Genomic DNA, 26,138 nt, shown 5'->3' on the forward strand with positions numbered 1-26,138 from the left:
AGACAACAGGAGTCGGCCATCACAGAAAGCTTTTAGAGACATCTGGTTGGCTACTTGAGAAAACGTGGGAACATAAGAAGTTGCTTTATGCTGAATCAGACTATTGGTCCATCTTGTTCAGTATTGTCTGCAATGTCTGGCAGTGGCTCCCCAGGGTTTCAGGCAGGAGTCTCTGTTATTGGTAAGGAAAAAATAGGTATAAGAAAGGAGAATTCCTGGCAGCCAAAATCCAAGTTTGGGGCGAGTACTCTTTGGTGGGAGAACCCCAGCAAAATCACAAAATATGCAGCAAAGTGAAGCATATTGTTTGCCCCTTAAAATATGCCCTTGGGAGTTCCAAAACTTCCCTCTTTCTCCAACAAAGGTAAAGACCACACATTTGGTAAGTTGAAATTTGGTTTACTTAGAAACTCTTCAAAGGTCAGGTTCATGTGCTTTTCCATACAGCGTTCAGAAAAAAGTTGTGCAGGCAGTAAAACTTAGTTTAGTTTCAAAGTGATGAATGTTCCTAAATTATTTGTATAGGAACTCAAGAGTAGCTTGTAAGAACCATGCGTTCTGAGCTTGGAGCATCCAGCTCAGACCTCCTCACACATTGAGCTTCTCAGGTAGACTAAAGGGCTTGAGCCGAGGTGAGCTAAGCCTGGCACGACAGCTTACTCTGTGGTCCGCATTAATTAGACTTAAGCATGTTGGTTATATAAGGCTGGTTACCCATACTCTCTCCCAGTTCTATTTTGAGATGCCAGGCATTGAACCTGGGACCTTCTGTCTGCAAGATGCTCTGTCATTGACCCACCGAGCTCCCCCAAAACAATGCTGTTGAACCATAGTCTGGTTGATTTACTGGTTTGGGGAGAGGCAGGGAGTTGCTCTAAAATTCTGTCTAGTAGGAGTGGTAATAGTACTAGTAGTATACCACTTAATAGTTCTTCAAATAACTATGTTGAGAAAATCCTATAAAAAAAACATCAAAGTCAAATACTACAAATGCTGAATGATATAGCAGTACTGAACAATTAGATAAGGTGTCACCTTAAACATCAGTATAAACTAAAATAACTATTGTAGAGTCATCTCTGTAGTTGCGTATCTGCAGCATGTTAACCATTGCACTTTTGTCCTACTGGTTATTTTTCTTTGCTTTTGTGTTTCTTCCTGTTCAAATTCTTTTAGTTCAGAGATTGCTTTCCAATGGAAAACTACCACCTCACCATGCACTGTAGCGTTTATCCTAAATATTGGGTACACTGTTCCATCGATGTTTAAGTGGAAGTCCCTGCAGATTCATGGGGAGCTATCTTTAAAAATCAATGGTAAAATGCCAGAGTAAATTCCTACCAATTTCTCCTCCTCCATTCCCAGACCAGTATATGTTTTACTTCCTATGACCCTGATCAGACCTGACTCTCCAGGAGGAAATCTCTGCCCAATCAGAGTCTCAGCCACAACCTCCTACACTTCCTTATCACATGAAGAAAGTCACAGACTGCGCTTTGGTGCTCCACTTGAATTCAAAGGTTTTCAGACATAAAGCTTCCAAACAGTCAGAGTGCATTACAGTAGTCTAGTCTGGATGTAACTAGGATGTATGACTATTGTACGGTTAACGTCCTCTAAATAGGGTTGCAGCTGGCAAATTAGCCTAAACTGATTTTTTTTTTTAATCCTAGTCACCAGGGGAGTTCATCCTTTCACTGATAAGCACTGAGTCCAGGAGATTTATTTTTTTCCCCAAGGGCAGTGCAACACCATCCAAACTCTGTCACACACCTCCCTATAGATGAGCAAATTCCCCCAGCCATAGCATCTCTGTCTTATATAAATTAATTTCCAGTTGGTTTCCCCTCATATATCCTAAAACTGCCTCTGTATTCATATCCATGATTTGGGCAGTCTCCCTGACACTTGAAAAAATGGGAGGTAATGCTGTAGGTTACTTGCATACTGATGACACTACATCCCAAACCCACTTCATCCCAAATTCTCATGTATCTGTTAAAAAGCATCAGGGACAGATAGAACCCCGAGTAACCCCAAAATCAACAGCCATGAAATGGAACAGTAACCCCCTAGCACCTGCTTCTGAATGGCATTTAAAAACCACCTAGAGTTCCAGGAGAACTAACAGGGTTGTACTCCCCAACAACCCCACTCTCCAGACCAGAAAGTATTTACAATGTGGAAAAAGGTTATTGAGGATGTAAGGTGAGGAATCAAGAAGACACTACATCCTGTTAAATATGGCATAGCCCAGTTCACGTGTTTCTTTCTCCATGCATATAGGGTCAGACTACATTTATGCTTAATGTATAGCATCTGATATGTCTCCTGTTTTTCTTGAGTTAATTACATGGGGGGGGGTGTCTTGCACCTGCCTGAAGACCACACATACACCCAGCTATGACACTTAGTAAAAGAAAAAAGAAAAAAAGATCTCATCAGTATCAATGGGAACAATTTGTACCGAGCCTTGTAGCCATGCTGGGAGAGGTAGGAATTTTCAGGTGAGGTTGCAGCTGAGGAGGGAACAGTATAAATTTCCAGTCCCTACATTCTGTGATCCCAACAACAGGCTGCACCACAACTGTTACTGTTTTTGTTTTTTTAAGAAAGACTTAGCTGCGTGCTGTGCGTTAAGCATAATATGTTTGCCCCTAAGAGGGTTAAGGGAGGGTACCTTTAGAGCCTCTCTCCAAGTAGATCTGCATCACGGGGCTCTTGTGTGCCGCCCCCTGCTTCCTGGCGTTAACATTGCTTTATTTTTAAAACATTTATTCACGCACACATTTTTATATCGCCCACATCTGCTGCTTTGGAGGAGGCAGACACCTTGAATTCTCCCTGTTCTTGCTTTACAAATTTCTTGGCAACTTTTTTCCCGTTAACTTGTTTATCCAACAACACTTGACATCCCAAATCCTCACCCTGCCAAAAAAGAGAGAAGAAGACACAAATGGTTTGTGATGAAGTTTGATTGCACTGTTGTGGGATGCTGCTCTTTGAACATAAGGCGAGCCAACCCTGCAGCGCAGCTCAGATTGTGCAACAGAGCCAAGCCAAATGTCTTAATGGGGCCTGTGCAAGGGAGAGAGCCAGTGAGTGGAGACAGTGTGTTTAATCTGCTACTTTGCCCAGCACTCTACTCTCCAGCCATTTTTCTCTCCCAGCTGAGACAAACATGCATGTGGAGACCCAGCAGGGGCAAAGCAACCGTAGAGAGTGAGAATGGAGGGGGAAGAGCAGTGGGGTCACAAAATGGTTAGGCCTACCACTTCTCAACTTCACATCATGTTCTCCCTTCTGCTTATTAGCTGGTGGGTGGAGACCAATGTTCCCAGACCCAAGGCTTCCTCATGTACTTTGCTTCAAACTTCTACCCTTATCTGTCTGGCCATCAGAACGCTCCCTAGGCCACACCCCACACTGGTCATACTTTGCAGCCTGGCTGTGTGTTTGCTTGCCTGGAATGCGTCTTTGAACTCTGATAATGCCTCTTCCTTGCCTGGATGGAACGGCTAGCCTACTGAACAAAGGCAGAATTAATATTCATTGGAGCGAGCCAGCAATAAATTACGCAGAATAAGTGAAGTTAACATTTCATTAGACAAAACAAGGTCTGCCCAGGAGTACCAGGCCTAATGAGCACAGTAACTCTTCTTGATAGGTCTTGCCCCTATGAGGCAATTCTGGAGACTGAAGGTCTTGATCTTCCCACAGCTGCCTAAGTCTCTTCTTCTCCTGGGTCTTTCCCAAGCACTACATTGGTGCGCCCACCTTTGCTCCTCCCACTTCATACCTCTCCTGGACCTGGAAGATCAGGGAGAGGGGAACTTGTCACAACAGGAAAGGGAGACACCCTTGCTTCTTCAACACCCTGACATATCTCTGCTTCTTGGCCTCCCTCCTCTTCTGTTTCTACTTCAGCTTCTGGTCTTCTCTCTTCCAAAACCTCTCCCTGCTCACTAAACCCTTTTACATCTTTAGCTTCCAACACCTCATCCTCCCAGTCTTCTCCCTCTGACCTCTCATCATCATCTGCCACCAATCCCCTGGCTCTGAACCTTCTTCCCTTGGGGGTTCCCCAGCTAGTGCCTCCCACCATTCCTCTGCATCCTGCCAGTCCATGACATCAGCCTACCTTTTGATCTGACCCTGCCTACTACTGGCATGGGGCCTCAGAATATTGTCCAGAAAGGAATGTGGTCCATGGGTTAATCAAAAGAGTTCCTTCAAAAAGCAATGCCTAAAAAGTGTCTATTAAATTGCCTCACTTTTCAATACATTGTTGAAATCATCTGTGGGCAACTCATGACACGCTGTTACCTTGTCATCACTTTTAGCCATTTGCATTTAGAATGACGTTTACAGGTTCCGACTTAAGCGTGCTCATCAGGGGGAAAGCAGGCATCCCTTGTTTTTTCCACTGCCTAGTAATAAACCCTTAAAAAGGATTAAATGTTGACAATCTACCTTTTTCCGTAACAGCAAGTAAGCTCTGTGACACAAAGCTAAGTATCTTGGCTCGTTCTGGTGGTGACTTTTCCAATCCAATCTCTTTCTCCTTACTTATTTCACTGCTAACTTTAATAAAGGGTTCATTTTACCAGTGCGCTAAACAAAAATGACAAAAGTCTACTGCAATTATTACAATATTTTGGAGTTCCTGTTTGACCTTTGGACAATAATATACCCAGAGCAAATCATGCCAGAAGCCTGAAAAGGCTGGCTTGTCACTAAATCAATCACTTGCTCACAATTAATCCCATTGGGAATCAATGAGATTTCTTTATGAACTTCAGCATTAAGAATGGTGTCCTTGAACATCTTCCATAAATTCTGTGCTTAGGATAGAAATTTAACAGTGCAGTCCTGTGCATGTTTACTCAGAGGTCAGCCCTAGTGTATTCAATGGGGTGCATTCCCAGATACCTATGGATTGCAGCCTCAGTAAATAAAGTGAAGTTCAAATAACAGGAATTCATTATATCACTGAGAATCTGGCAATGGGAGTTGTTGAAAGACTGTCTAATTTCTTAGAATAGAATCACAGAGTTGGAAAGGACCTGAAATCTCATATAGTCCAACCCTCTAGGTAAAGGTAAAGGTAAAGGACCCCTGGATGGTTAAGTCCAGTCAAAGGCGACTATGGGGGTTGCGGCGCTCATCTCGCTTTCAGGCCGAGGCAGCCAGCGTTTGTCCATAGACAGCTTTCCAGGTCATGTAGCCAGCATGACTAAACCGCTTCTGGTGCAACAGGACACCATGACGGAAACCAGAGCACACGGAAATGCCGTTTACCTTCCCACTGCAGCGGTACCTGTTTATCTACTCACACTGGTGTGCTTTCAAACTGCTAGATTAGCAGAACCTGGGACCGAGCAACAGGAGCTCACCCCATTGCAGGGATCCAAACCGCCAACCTTCTGATCGGCAAGCCCAAGAGGCTCGGTGGTTTAGACCACAGTGCCACCGGCGTCTTTACCTTCAGTCCAACCCTCTACCAGTGCTAGAAGTCCACTGTTGCAGCTTTCCTGATATGTGACCAGAATTTGTTTAGAAACCTCTAAGCAAGGATGGTCCACCACCTTTCTGGGGCAAGGTTTGTTCCATCAAGAAGTTCTTTCTAATATTTAGCCAAAATCCTCTTTCTTCTAATTTGAACCTATTGGTTCATCTCCTACTCTCTGGGGCAGGACAAAAGAAATTCGATCTATTATTTGTGTGACAGCCTTCCAAACATTTGATGATGGCTATCATGCCACCTCTTTTGTTTGTGTGCACTTATTTGTATGTGTCTAAGATATTCTTAGCAACTGAACTGCAGAATTAACATCCAGAAACCCTGAATATCTGTATGATGTTACATTTTTCTCTTTATCAGGGTAATTCCAGTCCTAAAACAGACAGATCCAGGGCAGTACAGTTTGAAGTTGCCATCACTCTGTTTTCCCACATTGATGTTAGAACACAGCATGGAGGGAACTGACTTGAAACTGTATTGTTCTAGAACAGCGTGTCTTAGAATTGATCAGTTTAGCCTGGAATGCATTTAAATTTCCAGATACTAGTTTCTGTAGCAAATCTACATTTGCAAGGGTAGCACCATTTAGTAAATTAATTGGCTAGATTAATAAGAGTTTTTATGGGGGGGGAATCAATCAGTTAAAATGGTGCTTGGAATCAATCACAGGATAGGATTTTTATTTAGTTTTACTTAAAATCCCATTTTTTAAAAATAGAAGTGCTACACATGGCGGATGCCAACGTTGAAGAGGAGGAAATGTCTCTTCTAAGATTGCACCTCATGTAATTAATGTTGTGCTTTGCCGGCAGGGGGCAGCGTCTCAAAAGAGATATGCCTTTCCATCTGTGAGCAAAAGTGGGAAACTGGGTGCCCTTCAACTATGTTTGACTCAGAATAGATCCATTGATATTAGGTTAAAAACAACACTCTGCTTTATTATACTGAATGTAGAAACCCAGTCGGTATCCTCTCAAACTGAGGATTGAACAGTAAAGACTAACCAAAGTAGTGAAGCCAGAAAACTAATCAGCCAATGAAATCACAAATAGTCCTTTTCCACACATAGTTCTCAAATATGAACATAAAAGAGGATTTCCCAGTGCAAGTAAACTTCTTTCCCAGCACAAAGCTACTTACAGAATTAAGAAGCTTAAAAACCTTATCCAATATTAGTCCTTACTTTGTAAATTAAAGAATAATTTAGCTATATGCATAATGTCATAATACTACATTCATGTTTGGCGGAACAATTACCTTTAATTGTAAATGCTGGTCTATTCTTCTGTTTCCTGTAGCGCCCCTCCCCCCCATTTAAAGAAGATCTGCACAATCTGTGACCCACTAAACAGAATGGAGCTCCCTCCCCATATCTATGTACTGTAGTACCTCAAATGGATAAGTAAAAGGTAAAGGTACCCCTGCCCGTACGGGCCAGTCTTGCCAGACTCTAGGGTTGTGCGCTCATCTCACTCTATAGGCCCGGAGCCAGCGCTGTCCGCAGACACTTCCGGGTCACGTGGCCAGCGTGACAAGCTGCATCTGGCGAGCCAGCGCAGCACACGGAACGCCGTTTACCTTCCCGCTGGTAAGCGGTCCCTATTTATCTACTTGCACCCAGGGGTGCTTTCAAACTGCTAGGTTGGCAGGCGCTGGGACCGAACGATGGGAGCACACCCCGCCGCGGGGATTCGAACCACCGACCATGCGATCGGCAAGTCCTAGGCGCTGAGGTATTACCCACAGCGCCACCCGCGTCCCTTGCTCAGAGTAGGCCCAAGACTACTGTTAAATCTTTTTGGCTTCCTCCAACATCCCTCAGAAATTTTACTCAAGCAAGAACTTCTACATTCTCCTCAGATTTTGCTTTAGGCAAGATTCAGGGATATCCAAGGGACATGCAAGATATCTCATCCACCTTGTAAACCTAATCAGTCTTATCAAGATCCTTTTGCGTTTTTCTGAAAATTGCATTTGTTTTGCCTTGGCGAGCACAGATTTGCCTCAAATTTCACTCCAGGCAATATTTTTATAGCAACAATAATGGAAGAGATATATGGCGTCCCCTTCCTCCTATAAACAGCTTCCTCTTTAACCGCAGATAAGGCTAAATGTATCCCTCATGCTCTAGCTGTCCCTATTTACCAGCAGCAATCTGTATTTTATGAAGCTAGTTCCTTGTAAAACATTCTCCGTCATTTGCCTTTTGAAATGATGGCTGTGGTCTTTTAAAACATTGCCAGTGGTACACATAGGCTATGGGAGTTCTAAATGGGAGAGTTATGCCTTGACTCTACGCAGCATGAATGGACACGAAACGCCAGTTCGCAGTTTCCCTTCCATCCCTGCCTCCCCATTATATTGTTACAAAGGTTGAATGCCACCTCCAATCTCTGCTGAGCTGCGGCAAGATTCATGCAGGTTCCAGGTGCCCCACATCTTAATTCTGTGTTCCTTTGATAATTAAGGAGCATTAAGAGGCTGCCGTAGCTTTAAGAAATATGATCCATTCACATATTTACACCTGAATTTAGATGGAGGGAGCCCATATCTTACAACATGGTCATCTCAAGCAGGCCTTGTTCCCTAGAGCAGTGCAGCACCGGAGTCCAAGACACCTTTCCCAGCTTCCCTTCAGCCAGCCTTCCAAGATAGAAAAGAGAACAAAAAACTTCTTCCCAGCACACCTCTGCTCCAAGCAACTCCTCCCCATCCATCTGCTATCCCAAGCCTAGGTTTTTAGAGGCACATGTTTCCTGTGAACACAGCCTGCCACCTCCCCATCACCTTGGCAACTCCTGTCTGCCCAGGCCCAAGGACTATGGCATGGGTAGGCAAACTAAGGCCCGCAGGCCTTCTAGATCCGGCCCACGGACGGTCTGGGAATCGCCGTGTGGATCGCCAGCTCACGCATTCTTTCCCTCTCCCTCACATGGCGGTGGCACCGGCGCCTCCTCCCTCCCTCCTCCTGGCTTCTCCCTGACCTGCCTAGAGGAGGAAGGGGACTGGGCTTTGTTGGTGCCAGCAGCAGCAGCAGCGTTCGAGCGGCCACCATTTTAAGCAGCCCCTCTCCGGAGCCCTTTTGCGCACTGCTCATCTCCCCCCCCCCCCCCGCCACCAGCCCCTGCCGCTTGCAAGACATAGGTAAGCAGCCACCGGGGCTCGTGCTGTTCTTGCATCACTCCCCCCCCCAAAAAAAAAAAATTTATATAGTCCGGCCCCCCCAAGGTCTGAGGGACAGTGGACCGGCCCCCTGCTGAAAAAGTTTGCTGACTATGGGCTCTCAACATCTTTTGTCATGTTAACACCCACGCAAGGCCTTGGCTTGGAAATAAAGTGGAGCCCGTAGTTTTCCACTGGCCTGGAATTTTCCCTTCAATACTCCAAATATGAGCTAGATCTTGACATTCATTAATTTTTACTCTTCCCTAATAGACTGGTACCCCAAATCTGTAACAATATGTATGCATCTTAGGTATTTCTTTACTGCTCACTCAACCATATTTTCTGGTGATGTTTATAATTTAAAATCTAATAAAGTACCAATACAATCAACATTTCTAAAATGTCTATCCAGATAACAGCTGTAGCCAAATATATTTGAGTTGCACGTTGCCTTCTAATACAGCCTTCTCCGACCTGATGCCCACCAGATGTTTCAGACTACAACTCCCATCAGCCCCCGTGGACATGGCTGGGCTAGAAGGGAGTGATATGAGTTGATAGTTGGGTTGTACAGTTGAAAATAATGCCAATAAATTTCTCATTTGGCAACCAAGGTCCCTGTAAGAGGTATAGGTTGGTTGCTCGAGAGCAATTAGGCAATATGCTTCAATAGTCTGTTTTAAAGCTTTCTTATTGGTGATAAACACCTTTGGAATGCAGAGTGCCTCTATTCTGTGTCTTGCTCATTCACTGGCAGAATCTGAGAGTGGGTGGTCCTTAAACCTTCCCCAGCAGAGTAGTTTCTTGATGCCCAGTCTGCGCCTCCTCTCTCTGTGTGGAAGCCTACTGTGCAAAGAAGGCGTGGGTAACGGAGGACCTCTCTCCTCCCCGCTTTGCTCAGGCAAGGTGTCCTGGCACCGCCTCACCTCCCCCGAGCCCTGCATCTCCTCTCCACTAGAGGCGTGGCTACCCTCCTCCGCTGAGGAGGTGCTGCTTCCCACAATCTTTGGGGGCTCTCTATAATCTATCCGGCTTTTCCCCTCTTGCCCCTGAGCCGATGGCAGTTCCCTGACAGTACCACTTTGGTTTCAGATAGTACATGGGTTGATGAGCTCAGCCACCATAGCCACTAGAGGGCCATGAAAATTTGTGTCCTAGGCTTTTTAGACTTGTCTTCCCATGTAGTATCTGAAACCAAAGGGACCATTGGTTGCCAGATGTGAACTTTTTTCAGCTCTCCTACCCCATTGTGAAGTCCAAACTATCTGTGGGACACCACACGGAGTGAGGCTGGTCCAATAAAGTATAACCACATCCATTGTGGGACTCTGCATTTATTAACTGCTCCTATAAATATATATATATATCCTCCAGATACCAGTTTTAGGACAAGTATTGTGGAGCTATGATGGAGAAGGGATATGCAAAATCAAGTAATAGAAACACAGGGCCCATCATCCTGGAAAAGCAAAAATAGATCACATTTTTAATAGCAGGGGAAAGAATTCTAAATGTTTTTGAGCTGGCCATTTTATATATTTTATGAATATTGTGATAAATTTGTATTATTTTCTCAAATTCCAGACTGTGAACAGGTCTTGCTTTAAGCCAGACCCATTGGAATAGCCCAACCCACAGTAATGTCACAACACTATAGAGAGAACATTACTAATGTAAAGCTAATTCTGCCTATCCTCCTCTGCTAAGGAATGCCACAACTGCTTTGGAAACTTCAGTTGCTCAGTGCACAAGCATGAGCATCTGAGGTACATATTGCAAGAGAGGGGTTAAAGAGCATTGCCTTTCTCTCAGCTTAGGAGAAAGAGCTGAGGTCTATAATGAGTATGCTAACTTGGGCTATATATGTGTATCTGAAGAAGTGTGCATGCACACGAAAGCTCATACCAAGAACTAACTTAGTTGGTCTTTAAGGTGCTACTGGAAGGAATTTTTTTTGTTTTGACTATGGCAGACCAACACGGCTACCTATCTGTAATTGGGCTATATAGAAAGACTATGGGGTGGTATCCAGCTAAGCAGTTCCTCTAGCACAAGCACTTTTGGCTATGCAATGGAACTTCCCCTCTCCTTCCCCTGAGCACCCCCTAAATCTGTTGTGGAGTTTCACCCAACACACACACCCACCCACCCAACCAACCAACCAGAGCAGATTTAGGAGGTCTGCATGGTCTGTGGGAAGAGGAAAGGGACAGAGAGTTCCATTGCACAGCGAAGAGTATTTGCACTACTGGAACTGTTTAGTTAGATACTAAACAGTATCCCAGTATCCCAGTTTCTTATCACTAGTCTATACATGGCTTTTATTCTGATTTGCCGAACCTTGGCAATTCTATGCAAAGCTCCTAAGTTGCGTATTAAGAGAGGAACATATGGCTCCTCGTTAAAAATGTATCCAAGAACAACTCTCACGCACTCCTTATTTTTTTTGTTTTTAATTTTTGTCAGCATGAGAGATCCCCTCATGTGACCTCCAGTCTGCTGGTTGACACTTACAAGCAAGTGAATCAACTTGCTATTAGCAGTTCTACCTTGGTGATATTTACAGCACTTTAATGTCAGTTACATAGATGTAAATAGAAGCTGCAAGAAGCTGAAGAACCCATGATTTGGTCCCACACAAAAACTAAGGCCTCTTCCTTGGGTGTTCCGGAATGCTTACGTAACTGCAAAAGAAAAAAGAAAAGAAGTTCTTACAGACAGAAATGTATTTTAAAATGTGTTCTGCCAAAATAATGAGAGTAGCAAAGATGTGTGGTCAAGAAAGCAAATAGACCCATCCAAGGAAGAAGAGCCGACCCCCCAGGATGTTAGGCAGCAGTTTGGAGGTACTGGGAATTAAAACTGCATATTTTGTGTATCATGAATAAGACTTTCATGTACAGGTTTTCTTGGTTGGAGTAGAAAGATAGAGATCAGCTAGTTGTGGGAAACAAACAGTGCCAAGATTTCCAGATACACAGCAAGCCACTGTTGAATTTCACCATCTTCTCTGACAAGGTGGCTGTTACTGTGACAGACCATGAAAAGGAAGGTTTACATCATACATTAAATGCACCTGACTTTCCCCAAGAATCCTGGGAACTGTAGTTGGTTAATGGCTCTGGAAACCGTAGCTTTATGGAAGGGAAACCATAGTTCCCAGACATGCTTTAAATGTGTGTTGGGTGTGCTTTAAATGTATGCTGTGGATTTGCCTCAGAGGAGTGCAAAATGTGTGTCAACGTCAGATTTTAGTAGCTGAAAGATGGCTCCCTCCCCTCTCTAAAACTCTCTCTTTAGAACAGGGGTGAGGAACAGGTGGCCCTCCAGGGGTGAGTAATAGGTGGCCCTCCAGACAGTGTTGGACTATAGCTCCCATCATCCTTGGTCATTGCCTATGATGGCTGGGGTTTATGGAAGTTGGGGGCTTTGTGAGTTTTAGGAGCAAGAAAGAAGTCTAGGCAATTGCTTGACTGTCCATCATTTTATTTAGATGGAATAATACTGTGGGTTAGCATTTTGGTTACTCTGGACCAAGGGGTAGCCAATATGGCGCCATCCGGATATTGTTGGAATACAACTGCCATGATCCCTGACCAATAGATTTTCTGGCTGGGACTGATCAGAATTGTAGTTCAGCAACTTCTGGAGGTCCCAATGTTGGGCTGGGCGGAAAAAGAGCAAGAATGCATGTGTTTTTAATGTTTAATAGCAAACCTAGCTTAGACTAGAAGGAAAACAAAGACTTCATGGTATCATTTGACCCTCTCCAAATGGCTTCATTAGATCCTTTGTTCACGTCCAAGTCTTGGCCTCTATCCCCACTTTACCACCCTCTGGAGTTGGCCATTAGCCAAATCTATATTTGCAACCTCCACTGCTGGACACAAGCATAGTTTAATAAGAGCAATTGAATTATCCTCAAATCATGTGGTTGCACTGTTTGTTGGTTACCATCTTGTAGTACCCCAGAGGAAGGAAAGAGATTGCTATCAAAGCGAGTTGGATTCCTTTTTAGCCTCAAGCCATTATCTAATTGTGAAATATAATCATCATTATTTTGAGCTCTTTTTTATAAACAGCTGGAAATGGGTCTTTATGTTCTCTCTTTCATATCTTTGTATTTTCTCAGTTTCTCATCAGCATGAAAGAAGTCAGCCTAGCTTTTCATCTTTTCCTACAGAGGAGTGCTTTGGGGGATGGGAGTCTGGCCATGTACAAAGGCTTCTGAAGGCTTTGGAGATTTGGGTGTCCATTTAGCTTTAGTCTTAGTGTAATGCCAGCATTTGGGGTTTAGGTAGACACAAAAGATGGGGGTGAATTTGGGGATTAAGATAGAATTGAGATAAATATCTGGTCTAAGCAAATGTGAGGTGCTGGAGTTTGTTTGGGGTTTTGAATAAATGGCTAGCTTTGCCCAAAGGGATTTGTTGTTTGGACAGGCATTTGACATGTCCGAAGGGATGGGTTTTTTTCATAATTTGGCTGGGTGTGTGACCTTATGATCTAGATATATATCTTACCTGGCTTGAAAAATAGAAGCATTTTGTGACCTAGGAGGAAGCCAAATTGACGGATGGCCTCAGTTAGAATAGAGTCTGGTAACTGTGGGTTTTAGTTAGCCAAATCAGTCATCATTTCTGTTTCAGTGTATCTGAAGTATGCATGCACACGAAAGCTTATACCCAGAACAAACTTAGTTGGTCTCTAAGGTGCTACTGGACAATTTTATTTTATTTTATTTTATTTCCAAATCAGTCAGTCTTTTTAGCAGACGAAGCTCAATAATAGGGCTCTCTAATCCAAGTCCAGTTGAACTTTGGCCCAGTTCTGATGCAAACTTTTTCCACAGAAACCAGCATGTTGCAATCCAACAGAATGTTTTCCACTTCTTTGACATCTCTGAATGAGACAAATGACTGTATTGTGTTTTGCTAGTCACTGCAAATGAATCAAGATGAGCTCCAAAGTATTTTTCATATATTGTTTTTGTTTTATACTTCATCCGGTCCATGGGATGGGGTGGGATAAAAATTCAAAGAAATATATATTGCTTATAAGAGACTTAAAATATTGTTAAACCAAAGTTGTTGTTTTTTTATGGGAATAATCAATTAGATAATGAAGACAACTAACAGATGGGTGGTTTAGATGTGCTCTGCAATGGAGTCTTGCTTTCAAGAAAAGCCAATGGATATTTACATTTTTCTGATTTCTGTCCACTTACACTTCAGAGGCAGAATCCAGAATTCTCTCTTTTGGCATGTACATCCTTCAAACATTCATAAGCCCATCACTGCATATATACTTCTCAGTTGAGCTGAGCGTGCATTGGCTTCCTTTATCCATTCATTATGCATCATTCTTTCTAGTACACAAGTCATTTTTGTAGCTGTAGAATGAATTTCCTCACAATGACATGCACAGAATTTACTAGAGTAGTTTAGCTGCATCTCACTAGATTGATAAAGATATAGAGAGCCCCATGTTCAGAAGGCAGTGCTTTTCAGTATGCAGCACAAAATGCTATTGCTGTCCTCTTATTATCTCTCAGAGTATGAATCTCTTGCTATGTCCTATGGAATCTAAGGTCAAACAGAGACTGATTCCCAGAACTCTGAACTTCTCACAAAAATTGGACATGGGATTTTTAGCCAATAATCCCTGCCTCAAAAAACACAGGATGTAATGCTTCCCATTATTTATATCCTCCCGTTTACGGTGGTTGTTGTATGAAATCATAACCTATTCAGGTCAAAGGGAATTCTCCCCTAAACTGAATATATTCATCTGCATCCTCCTGATGGCCTTTTTGTTTTAACTGAATAAGAAATTAAATGTAGTTGAGGCTGAACGAAGGAGGTCGTGTTGGAGCATGAGACAAACAGTGATCCAAAACACCAAGCCTGTGCTGGCTACTTCAGAGACTAGTTGTCTGGGAGAACAAGACTGAAGGAAGAAGCCATGATAACTAATTGCAACAAAAGCCTTTAAGAAGAAGAAGCTTCTGGCTTTCCCTGCCAATCTCTACAAGCCTGAGCCCGCCCCACATCCCCAAGTCTCAAGGCGTAGAATTTATTTTTATTTTGCAAATATGTATGTGACTTAGCAGAGCCTCATTTATTGTAGCTAATGTAACTGCAGTGTACCTAATATAAGTGCAGTGAAGAATGTGCAGAAACACCACTAACATGCACAGTCACATTAAAACGTTGAGCATAGATGCATAGAATTGTAGAGTTAGAAGGGACCACGACGGTCATCTAGTCCAATCCCCTACCTGTGAACACACAGACAGTGTGAACAGGTGAGTCTGCACATTTCCCAGGCAATATGCATTGCTTCCGAGGAATGCTGGAGAATGTGCACAAGTGGGTGACGTCAACAGAATACTGCATAAACTGGCCAAGTAGTGTCTTCATTCAGTACAGATGTGTTATGCATGTTACATATGAAAGTTACATAGAAGCGCTGTCCGTTTATAGGGCAATACACAAACCATTTCACATTCTCCAGCTGTATTAACTAGGGGAAGGTGTAAGAACTCCTTTTGGTACTGTTAACTTATGCACGTCCATGTGAATGTAAGCAAAGTTGTTTGTACACATTTTGCCCGTCAGATCACATAGACTGAGCATGCTGGGGCTACAGGACTGTTTGCTGTTTTTAGAACAATTTGACTACTGCTGTGCAGTCAAAAACATGACAGTTGCCTTACATGCACCCTCATATCACACAAGTGTAGAAGCATGCATCTTATCCATAGCCCCGTTTGGTACAAATAGTCCTAATTCATCCTGTATTTGCACCTCCAGAATACTGCATAGAGGAAGGAGCATTTGAACACCTTGAGCTGCTTAACACCATTAGAGACTATTACTCCAGTAACTGTTATATAGGACTTAATGCAATGGTCTTTCCAAGCCCTGCTCCCTTTTAAATGGGAGTCCTGGGAACTGGAACTGGGATCTTTTGCATGCAGGTTGTGTTCTATGCCACTAAATTATGGGCTCATGAGAGTAGGTGGGTTCTGCTGAGAGTTTATCCGGACCATGGTGCTTTCATAATATTTTAAGAGAAGCTCTTGCAAACCTCTATGAGGTCTGTTTCTTTTTGACTTTGCTCTTCCAACTCTTAGAAATCAAAGCTGTAGATGTGGTGAGTTTTCTTACTCGTTTTGAACATAGAAATCTGTTATTTGAAAACTCAGTGGAATGAAAGGAAACGTAGTACTGGTAGAACAAAAATGCAATGGCAGATCTATGCTCGGATCCTGCCTTCATACATGCATACGTTAAAAAAAAAAAAGACACAACCAATCTGAACAATTTCCACATAAAAGAACAAGTTCTAAAAGAAAGATACAGAAAAAGAACAACACACCCAACAAAACCCCGTAAGACCAGGTCTTCCAGGACTCACAGCCAAAATGGTTGTGCTTCCCATATACACCTGGTTAGCCACTGTGAGAACAGGATGCTGGACTAGATGGGCCATTGGCCTGATCCAGTAGGCTCTTCTTATGTTCAAGGTTTTTTTAAAGTGTGTGTGTGTGTGTGTGTGTGTGTGTGTGTAGGGGGGATGCCACCTGGGCTTCATATCAGGCAGCAAAATATCTGATGACTCTTCATTTATAACACCTCATAGAACCTCTCCGATTTCCAGATTTTCCATTCTTTACCTATTTTAATCAGTATTTTATTTTTTTATTTTTTGTCAGGAACTGAGCAGTGTTTTTGTTTATATTTAAAGCCATTCTGTAAATGTGTGCGAAGAAAACAAGCCATTTATCAGGGAATCTAGCACCACTAATATAGAACAATTAAACTTTCTGCTTAGCGTTGCCTCATTTATAAACCTGTTTACAGGGATTTCCCACCACCACCCTCGCACACCCATTTTAATTAAAAGAAAAAAGGTGTTTGTTAATATTTCCAGCTAGAATGAGGTATTGTAGCAGCCATTCTTGAGAGTATCATTTACTTAAGCCACAGATGAAATGCAAACTGCATGTACCAGGTTACCAATTCTATCTGCCATTATCCTGAATTCCTTAAAGATGCCATAAGTTGGCTTTGCCCTGAGGATATATGTGTGGGTTGCTACTTGCCTCGGGTCAAATTTCCCTTAAATGGAAGTCAGGTTTGGCAGCTGTTCATTTGCACTTGCTATTTAAAATATATATATATGCTTGCCCCTTCCTTGCGCTGCCTTGCCCTAATTACTAGTCAGTCCATGGAACAGGTGACAAATGCCCACAGAAGAATCTTTCCAACCACCGGATGTAAAATCGTTAGGAAAATAATCAACCAGAGTTGCTAAATACCTGGGCACCTCTCCAACATGTATCTGAAGGTGATTTTAAACCATTTCTGACATCTACTGGAAAGAAATAACAATGCTTTCATGCTGATAAAATGAGCTTTTTCATTTTGAACGCATCTTCAGTTCTTGAGGGATTTTTGGGTTTCGTTAAGAAGCTTTGGGATCATTAAAGGACTTTGGTCCATATTCTGGTTCCGTCCATTTCAATTTGCATACTTATAGCACAGTAGAATACATTGTTCTTTTTATTTTATTTTATTTTTTGCCCAAATAGCCTGGGGCCAATGTCTAATATTAAAATAATTAGAACTTTTCCAAACCACTTATTGATGCAAAAGGTTTCCCTTGAGGTAGTCATGGTATGATGGTTAAGATCTCAAGTTGCCCAATCAAGTCAGTTGCATATAGGAGCATTTTTGCAAGTCCCATTTCATTCTGAAAGGGGTGGGGAAACACGATATTCCCCCTCCCCCTCACAATAATGCAGTGAGGTTGGCCCTTAGAGTTTCCTGTCCTGTTCTCATAGCTCATTGCCTCTTCTGTCCACCAGTGTTGACAAACAATGGAGTTTCATTTAGCATGAACTGAGTGGAGATTTATCCAATGAGACTTCTCTTTTCTTTTCTTTTTGCCCCCTGCCCACCAAAAGTTAAAGAATCTTGCAGCTTTCCCAAAAGATAGTATTTCAAGAAATGCCCTCCCTGCTTTTTGTCACCTGCAAATAGGATGGAGAATTTTTGGAAGCTGCTTTCACTCAGCCTCATTCAGTTTGGTGCTACTTAGAACTGTCAAGCCTTCCCCCCCCCCCCCCGAGTCCCAGGTGCTATGAGGCCCATGCAGAGTTTGTCTGAGGCCTAGGACGACTGGGAGACACAGGGATTGGCATGACAGTGTAAGTCCAGCAGGCCTCTGGTTAGCTTAGCCCTCCAAGGCCTGGGGCAAGTATACCTGGCTGCCCCCCCCTCCTCTGCACAGGTCTGGGTGCTATAGCTCAGAGACATTCAGAGAATTCCCTGTTGGTAATCCCTCTTTGCTATACAGCCACATCACAGAACTCCCAATTTCCAAGCTTTCTGGAGATGGAGGAATTACAATTTAAGCCAGTTAAGTCTTTAGTTAAGTTTGTTCTTCATAGGATTGGGATATAATATACAATTGTTAATTATAAGGAGCTATGTTGATTTGAGCACAGGGCTTAAGAGAACCAGATCTGAAAGTTTTAATGTAGTTACTTTTTGTTTGATTAGTACACACCAAACAGCAATATCCAACTGCCACAGCATTTATGTATGAAAGCAATTTGAAACAGTGCTGGGAGGCTTAAAAAAACAACAACAAACCAACAGAAGTTAAACCAGCAACAACAAGAGCAGAGTGTTTTGTTATGTAGATGTTTCTTGCCAAGAGCTGGTCTTCAGTTTGGAGCACAACATCCTGAAATGAAATCTCCACTTGTGATAACACCTTGCCTTTTCTTTTGTTAGGTGCAAGTGTAATCTCCATGCCACCGGCTGCAGAGAAGAAAACAAAAAATTGTTATGTGAATGTGAGCACAACACAACAGGCCCAGACTGTGGGAAATGCAAGAAGAACTATCAGGGGCGGCCTTGGAGTGCAGGCTCATATCTTCCCATTCCTAAGGGCACGGCAAATATCTGTGAGTACTTGTGCACAGCAGAACTGCCACGGTAGTGATGATACGTTTTGGCCTCTGGCCTTGTGGGTAATAAAATGATCCTAAGAGAGCACATCAGCCAAACTCAAAACATCTTAAAACATTATAGCTTAAAGGAGTAATAGAATTTAACCAGTCATGTGCATTTTTATTTGGGAGCAAATGAACACACCCATTACCACTGTGTTTGGTGGGTTTATTCCCAAGTAAGTGTACAAAGGATTAGAAGCTAAACTTTAAAAAACCCAGCCCTGCCTGGTGTTTTTTTAAAAAATAACCTCAAAATTGTGATATCCACTCATATGTAGCATTTTAATAAATGTAAGTGCCAAATTTCCTTCTCCACATATTTCATACTTGCTATCGCATTCAGTAGAATGCCAACATCTCATTCTTTGGGCATTCTTAATGTAGTTTGGTCATTTTAAATTTCTATTGTTCATTTCCTGTTCACATGATAAAAGCACATGATAAGCCTATAACAGAATCACTATGTAAACAAGTGGTTCCCAATTAGGGGTCCACAGCTCCATCCCCTGCCTCTCCCCAACTAAATTCTTGTCATTTTTGCCCGGTAATATCACAGATTTTATGGTCTTGTGAGATTTTTCAATAAGTTAGCCAAAATCGCTTTTGATCACATTGCAATAATGATTTTGATCCAGCAATACACAGCAATGTATTGCTCCTCGTGTGAGGGAGGGCAGGGCAGCTGATTGCGAAGCCCTGCCTTCCCCTCACGCTGACAGAGAACAGGGCAGCTGATCGCCCTCACTTCAAGGCACTGGGCTCTACCTTCCCCTGGCACTGAGGTGGAGCATTTTCCCTCAGTCAGCAGGAAAGCAGCAGCAGCCACAGTAGATGCACATCTTCGCTGGCTGCCACTGAAGGCGGCCTGATGCACCCCCATCCCTTCCCACTCAAACCATTCAGTGAAGGTGACTGCTTCCTCTCCTTCCTTCACCCGCCAGATCTCTACAACTGCTCCTTCCCTCATCCCCACGCCTGATCTCCCATTTCAGACGTCGTGATATATCGGAATATCATGCTGTTTAGCTGCTGATATATCACGATGTTAGAAACCAGATATTGCTCAGCCCTAGTCTTTTTTTTTAGTATACCTAAAATCCTTTGCTTATTCGGGGCTACCCCACCTTTTGTTCAGAAAGTTGCTTTGCAGAGGTAACAACTATGGAGTTGTCAAAATTTTCAAAAGTAGCGTGTCCGTGGCTTGGCTTTTTAAAAATAAGGGGACCTCAGTAATAAGCTGATTTGGAACAACTGGTGTAAACTATTACATTTATATCCCACCCTTCCTCAAACATGATCAAGGCAATGTTTGTTGTTTCCCCCACTCATATTATCCTTTGAACAATCCTGTGAGTTAGGTTGGCTGAAATAGTGGCCCAGGGTCCAGTGAGCTTCATGGCTGAGCAGGGATTTGGACCTGGGTGTCTCCAGTTGGAGTCCAACACCCCAACCCCATTGGTAGTCAATGTGGTGCCCTCTACAACTCCCATTGTTCCTGACCGTTGGCCTTTCTTGCTGGGACTGATGGGAGTTGAGCCAAACATCTGGGGTCATATTCAGACTAAACCCATTGAAATAAATAGACCTAAGTTGGGTGTTGATTTAAATGGGCCTACTCTGAGCAAAAGGGACACAGGTGACACTGTGGTCTAAACCACTGAGCCTAGGGCTTGCCGATCGGAAGGTCAGCGGTTCGAATCCCCGCGACGGGGTGAGCTCCCATTACTTGGTCCCAGTTCCTGCCAACCTAGCAGTTCGAAAGCACGTAAAAGTGCAAGTAGATAAATAAGTACCGCTCCGGCGGAAAGGTAAACAGCATTTCTGTGCAGTGCTCTGGTTTTGCCAGAAGCAGCTTAGTCATGCTGGCCACATGACCCGGAAAAACTGTCTGCAGACAAACGTTGGTTCCCTCTGCCAGTAAAGCAAGATGAGCGCCGCAACCCCAGAGTCATTTGCGACTGGACCTAACTGTCAGGGTTCCTTTACCTTTACTCTGAGCAAAAGTTTGCTAACTGCTCCCTAACTATTACTTTCACTGGCCTACACTAGCTTGCGCAGGTTCATACTTTCATGCAACAGAGGCATAAAGGTAAAGCGACCCCTGTCCAGTCGTGGCCAGCTCTGGGGTTGCGGCGCTCATCTCACTTTACTGACCGAGGGAGCCAGCATACTTCTTCCAGGTCATGTGGCCAGCATGACTAAGCCGCTTCTGGCGAACCAGAGCGGCACACAGAAATGCCATTTACCTTCCCCCGCTGAAGCGGTACCTATTTATCTACTTGCATTTTGATGTGCTTTCGAACTGCTAGGTTGGCAGGAGCAGGGACTGAGCAATGGGAGCTCACCCCATCGCGGAGATTTGAACCGCTGACCTTCTGATCGGCAAGCCCTAGGCTCTGTGGTTTAGACCACAGCACCACCCGCGTCCCTAACAGAGACATACAAACCTCCAAATAAAAATGCAGAAACAGTTTCATCTGTGACATAGATAATATGACATCAAGAATCCTATTCAACCAAGTGTAACAGGGCATATCTTACAGCTGCTGCCTAACCATGATAAACAACTGCCTGTGAGCTACTCTTGTCACAAATAGGTCATCACAGAAGACCAGTGGTTTTGCTTGAGTTTGTTTCTATGGTATTACTAGGCGCCGCATCTTTGCTCGCTTTGCTCGCCAACCCCACAATTAATCTCCTAGAGTTTCCCCTTCCTACCCCATGCAACGAACAAGCTCACTTTTCACCATCCCTACTCCATTTCTGATGCCACTTTTCTGCAGCCCTGCATTGCACCCATTTTCACCCTCACCCCACTGTCCTCGCCCCTTCCTTTTATGCAGCACCCCCTGCTTGCACACAGCCACCATGGTAGCCTCCTGAATATCCCTCCTCTCTCACATTGCAACCACTAGGCACCCTTTTCACCTTCCCCCCATTTTGAAGCAACCATCCTCTCCTATTCTGCAGACACATTCATGCCGCTGCTTTCATCTGCACCCCCATTCCCCCCTGCTCCCTCTTTTCTGCAAGCCTCCCTTTGCACCCTCATTTTCACCTTCACCTTCACATACACACACGCACACACACACCTCATTCTGCTTGCTTTTTTCAGTTCTCCCTTTTACAAAGACTAGCCCCACTGCCATGCACATCCTTACACTTTACTGTGTAATTGAATTGTGCCCGGCATTGGATGCTGGGTTAGATTCAAGTGTGGTGTACGGTCTCAAGAGCTCCTCTTTTTTTATTTACATTCATGGATCATTGGTATACAGTATATGCCTTTTTTTGTTCCCCAAACAGCCATGTAAAACCCACATCCAATGATCGTTACTTGGATCCAGTTATGTTAAGCTTGCACACTGTGCTTTTCATCTACTGTGAGGTCTTCACACAGGAACTTCTTTTTGCACGTGTGGATGGCACCCAGTATTATGGTCTGCTTGCTGGACCAGGATAAATGCTTAACCAAATGTACTAATATTCAGTTATTTGAAAATGATGAGCATGATACAGCCAAAGTTAAGTACTCTGAAGTCCTAACAGTTTAAATGGGAGAGATTAAAGCTGGTGCTTAATTCTCTCTTTTAAATCAATGGGACTTATAAGTGCTTAGCTTTTGGCTGGATCATTTCATGCACATTCATCCCTCTGACTAATAGTATTGAGAGCAGCACAATACAGACTTCAGATTGGGGACAGGAAGAGGTACAAAAAGAAGAAAGGAACATAAAAAGGCAAGAAATCCATGAAACTGTTCTGCCATGCAGGCAAGCGAGTTATACATTAACTCGGATCCTTGCTAATTTGACTTATGTACCTAAATCCCTCAGAGGGAGAGGGGTGGGGGAAAGGAGCAAGCAGAGAATAAGCCATCAAACCTTTTTGGAGTAGAAGTTATTAGTTGCTTTTTATAAAAAGTCCGGAGTTTTGCCCTGTATAAAAGTAAAAAAAAAATGGCTTTGGAAATAACCATTCACTGAAAAGTTATTTTGAAGAAACAGGGTTATGTGCCGCAGCTAAATGAAAAGTTAAAGGAAAAAAACAGCAGCAATGTGCCATGTTCCGAATGTTATCTCGCACTTCAAAGCAGCAGCTGTGAGGAATCAAACCTCCAAAATGAATATCACAGGAAGCAGGACCTTATCAAGTTTAATGTGAAAGTAATAGACTAAGTAACAAACCATGAAGTGTGGGCAGGGAGGGCATGAAATTATGATAAAATTCCTACCAGGCAGGGGGGAAAGTGAACCTTCAAAAAGAAGGGGAAAACATTTTGTAAGAGCATTAACTTTTAGAAAAACAGACACTTTGGATCACAGAGTTAATACTTTAAAGCTATGTTCACAATACATTTTGAAATTCACAGGATTCCCCCCCTCCCTCCTCGCACAGAGAATTCACAGCCTAGAAAAGGCTTCAGAATCACTCAGCTTGAGTGATGCTGCATGGAAAAACACAGTTCCTCAGCATCCAACTCTGCTCTGCCTCTCAGTTGCTCCTTGTAGACAGGAACATCCTACATCCTTTATGCAGCTGTCCAGGTGTCTCCCTAGTGATTGAGTCCCTCTTATACATAGACACTCTCAAGCTCTTGCAATGCAATATATACTTCACAAATCTTAAACAAATACTTAGCATGCAGAGGTATCACTAAAGGGATTAGCAAACATGATCAGAGGCGGAGTTTTCCTGCATCTCTTGTACACCATCAAATTTCCACTAAAGTGGGGTTGCGGGTGAAATCTGGACTGTTTTCAGCCAAACATGTGCTAGAAGATAAGAGCAAGTACCTTCAGACTTTCATCAGTCATGAACGTTGACTACCACACAATAAATCATAAGTCCTAGTGTCTGACAGAGCTGTCAAGCTCAGCTAAAATCTGGTTACAGTTCTCCTTTGTTTTCTGCCTGTCCCTTTGCTTGAAGCACAATGTGATCTACCCTAGACAAACAAATTGGTAGGGGGGAAGTGGAAGAGGAGTTGATATCCTCAGATTTCTTGAAATCTTGGATTTTTCACAGCTGGTATATTACTGACATAAAGGGGGACAATGTGTAGTATATTTGTCTCAAAATATGTAGTATGGGCATTTATTAGGCAATGTGACTGGGGGAGAAATCCCTCCAGATTGATTGCAATCTTACGTTGCCTCACCTGCGATTTTGTATCATTTCCGGCATCTAACAAACAAACTTGTACAAATGTAACAAACCAAACTGATTTTAGACGCATAGGCTCAGAGAGGGATGGCTTTGCTCCTAATCATGACAATCCATCCAACCTTGAATTTGGCTTTCATTTGTACAAAAGTTACTCTGTCCCTTATGCCAGCCATGCTGCTAAGTATACTTCCCCACAGGTGAGAAAACAGCATTGCCCATAGGTGTAGCGATAAGAAACTATTCTGCATTGCAGATAATCTCACAGGAACCCAGGGTTTCAATAATAGAGTGTTATTTGCCTGCGGGAAGCCTTTCATATTGTAACCTTATTGCAGAAACTTTTACGTGGGCTTCTTTTGTTTGTTTCTCTGCTTTTGCAACACTGTTTGGATTTACTTGCTGCCTTGACTGTATGGTGTAATTTATTATTTTGGCACCGGAAATTGGCAATGCAAACTGGCTATTTTAATAATATAATTAACAGTTCTTAATGCATGGTATATAATTTTGAGACATTTAGCTGCCTCGTCAAACCATTCAGCTATTTGTTTGTGTATTTTTCTTTTCAGCTCATTATAAATATATTCTACCAGCTAAAGCATCAGTGTTCCTGATGCAAACCTGTTTTCTTTGGGACTTTTTTATCCGACAACTCCCATCACACAAAGAGCTGAATGCATGTAGAAAATCTTCTCCTCCTCCTCCTCCTGCAAAGCATGTTTGCATGTTACAGTGCAATATATTGGTTGTGGGTGTTGGAATGGAACGAATCACTTGATGCAAATAACTGTTATGATCAGGCAAATGTTTCCAATCTCAACGAAAACTCCACTTGGAGGAAACTTTCAGCCAATCGCATTGGGCTCTTCCACGCTTTTATTGTCCGAAGCCTAAAAAGCACGGGTCCGAGAGGTTTTTCCACTTGCCCCATGCTTTCCAGGCATGGGTCCACTTGCCCCACTGCATTCCCCAGGAAAACCTGTTCTTTCCTGCTGAACTGGAGCACAGAAAAGCTTTCCCCACGCTTTAGCCTCTCTGTTTCTGCAGCTCCTGGCCCCTTGTTCTTTCTTCTCCTCTTTAGTATTGCTATTTCTGGCCCCTTGCACCCCCTAGTCTCTGTTTCCACCTCCTCACACCCTGGTTCTCTCATTCCCCACACTCTAACCCAGTGGTTTCCAAACTTTTCCCCCCCTCTGGGCCATACTTGCATAATGAAAAGTTGCTCACGCCACACCAATTTTTTTCCCTTGCCAAGAACTACATTGGAAAACAAAAAGAAACAACAACTAGTGGTGCTTGATTTGTAACATAGAACAGCTTCATAATATGATCATAGGACTTCCAGAAGTATAAAGCAATGCAGTTAAATATGAACATGCATCATTCCCAAGATATAATTATAAACAACAACTAGGTTTGTCCTCAGTATCGCTTGATGCTTTTTCTGTCATTTTGAAAATATATCTATCCATGTTTTGCAAATTAATATAAGTAGTACCTCGGAAGTTGAATGGGAACCATTCTAGAAGTCTGTTCGACTTCCAAAACGTTTGGAAACCAAGGCCATTCGGGTTCCAAAGAACATTCGCAAACCAGAACACTCACTTCCGGGTTTGTGGCGATCAGGAGCCAAAATGTTTCACTCACAAGGGATCCAGGGTATGACTGCAGATGGATGGATGGATGGAGATGACAGATGATAGACGATAGATAGATAGATAGATAGATAGATAGATAGATACCGTATTTTTCGTCCCATAGGACGCTCCGTCCCATAGGACGCAACTAGTTTTTTGGGGGGGAAATAAAGGAAAAAAATTTTTCCTTTATTTCCCCCCCAAAAGCAGGTCGGGGAAACCAAACCAGGTCGAAGAACGGCGCTGCGCCTCCCTGCTGTCCCCCGAGCTTGTGGGGCTGGCCGATGTCTGCCTCAGGCGGCAGGCTGCTATCCGCAGTGTGGGGAGCCCTGCGGGGAACTCCCACAGGACTGCCTAGGCTGCGGATGTGTTCCCGAAGTGCCGGGCGCTCTGCTTTCAGCGCGCCCGGCATTCCGGGAAGCAGGCTACTATCCGCAGCCTAGACAGCCCTGTGGGAACTCCCGCAGGGCTGCCTAGGCTGCGGATGTCTTCCTGAAGCCTGGAGAGCGAGAGGGGTCGGTGCGCATCGACCCCTCTCGCTCTCCAAGCTTCAGCGAAAGCCTGCATTCGCCCCATAGGACGCACCCAGATTTCCCCTTCATTTTTGGAGGGG

At 43.5% G+C, this 26,138-nt stretch overlaps 1 protein-coding gene across 11 annotated transcripts in view; it reads left to right on the top strand.

Moving 5' to 3' along the window:
* Positions 1-26,138, top strand: part of NTNG1 (netrin G1) — a 218,905-nt gene that overhangs the window by 123,714 nt on the left and 69,053 nt on the right. For all 11 annotated transcript variants that reach the window (XM_079981445.1, XM_079981441.1, XM_079981447.1 and 8 more), the window contains exon 4: positions 18,499-18,671. In XM_079981445.1, coding sequence (XP_079837571.1) covers positions 18,499-18,671 — 173 coding nt within the window. The remainder of the gene's footprint in view (positions 1-18,498; positions 18,672-26,138) is intronic.

Source organism: Podarcis cretensis (genome assembly GCF_951804945.1).
Source record: "Podarcis cretensis genome assembly, chromosome: 6".
NCBI lineage: Eukaryota > Metazoa > Chordata > Lepidosauria > Squamata > Lacertidae > Podarcis > Podarcis cretensis.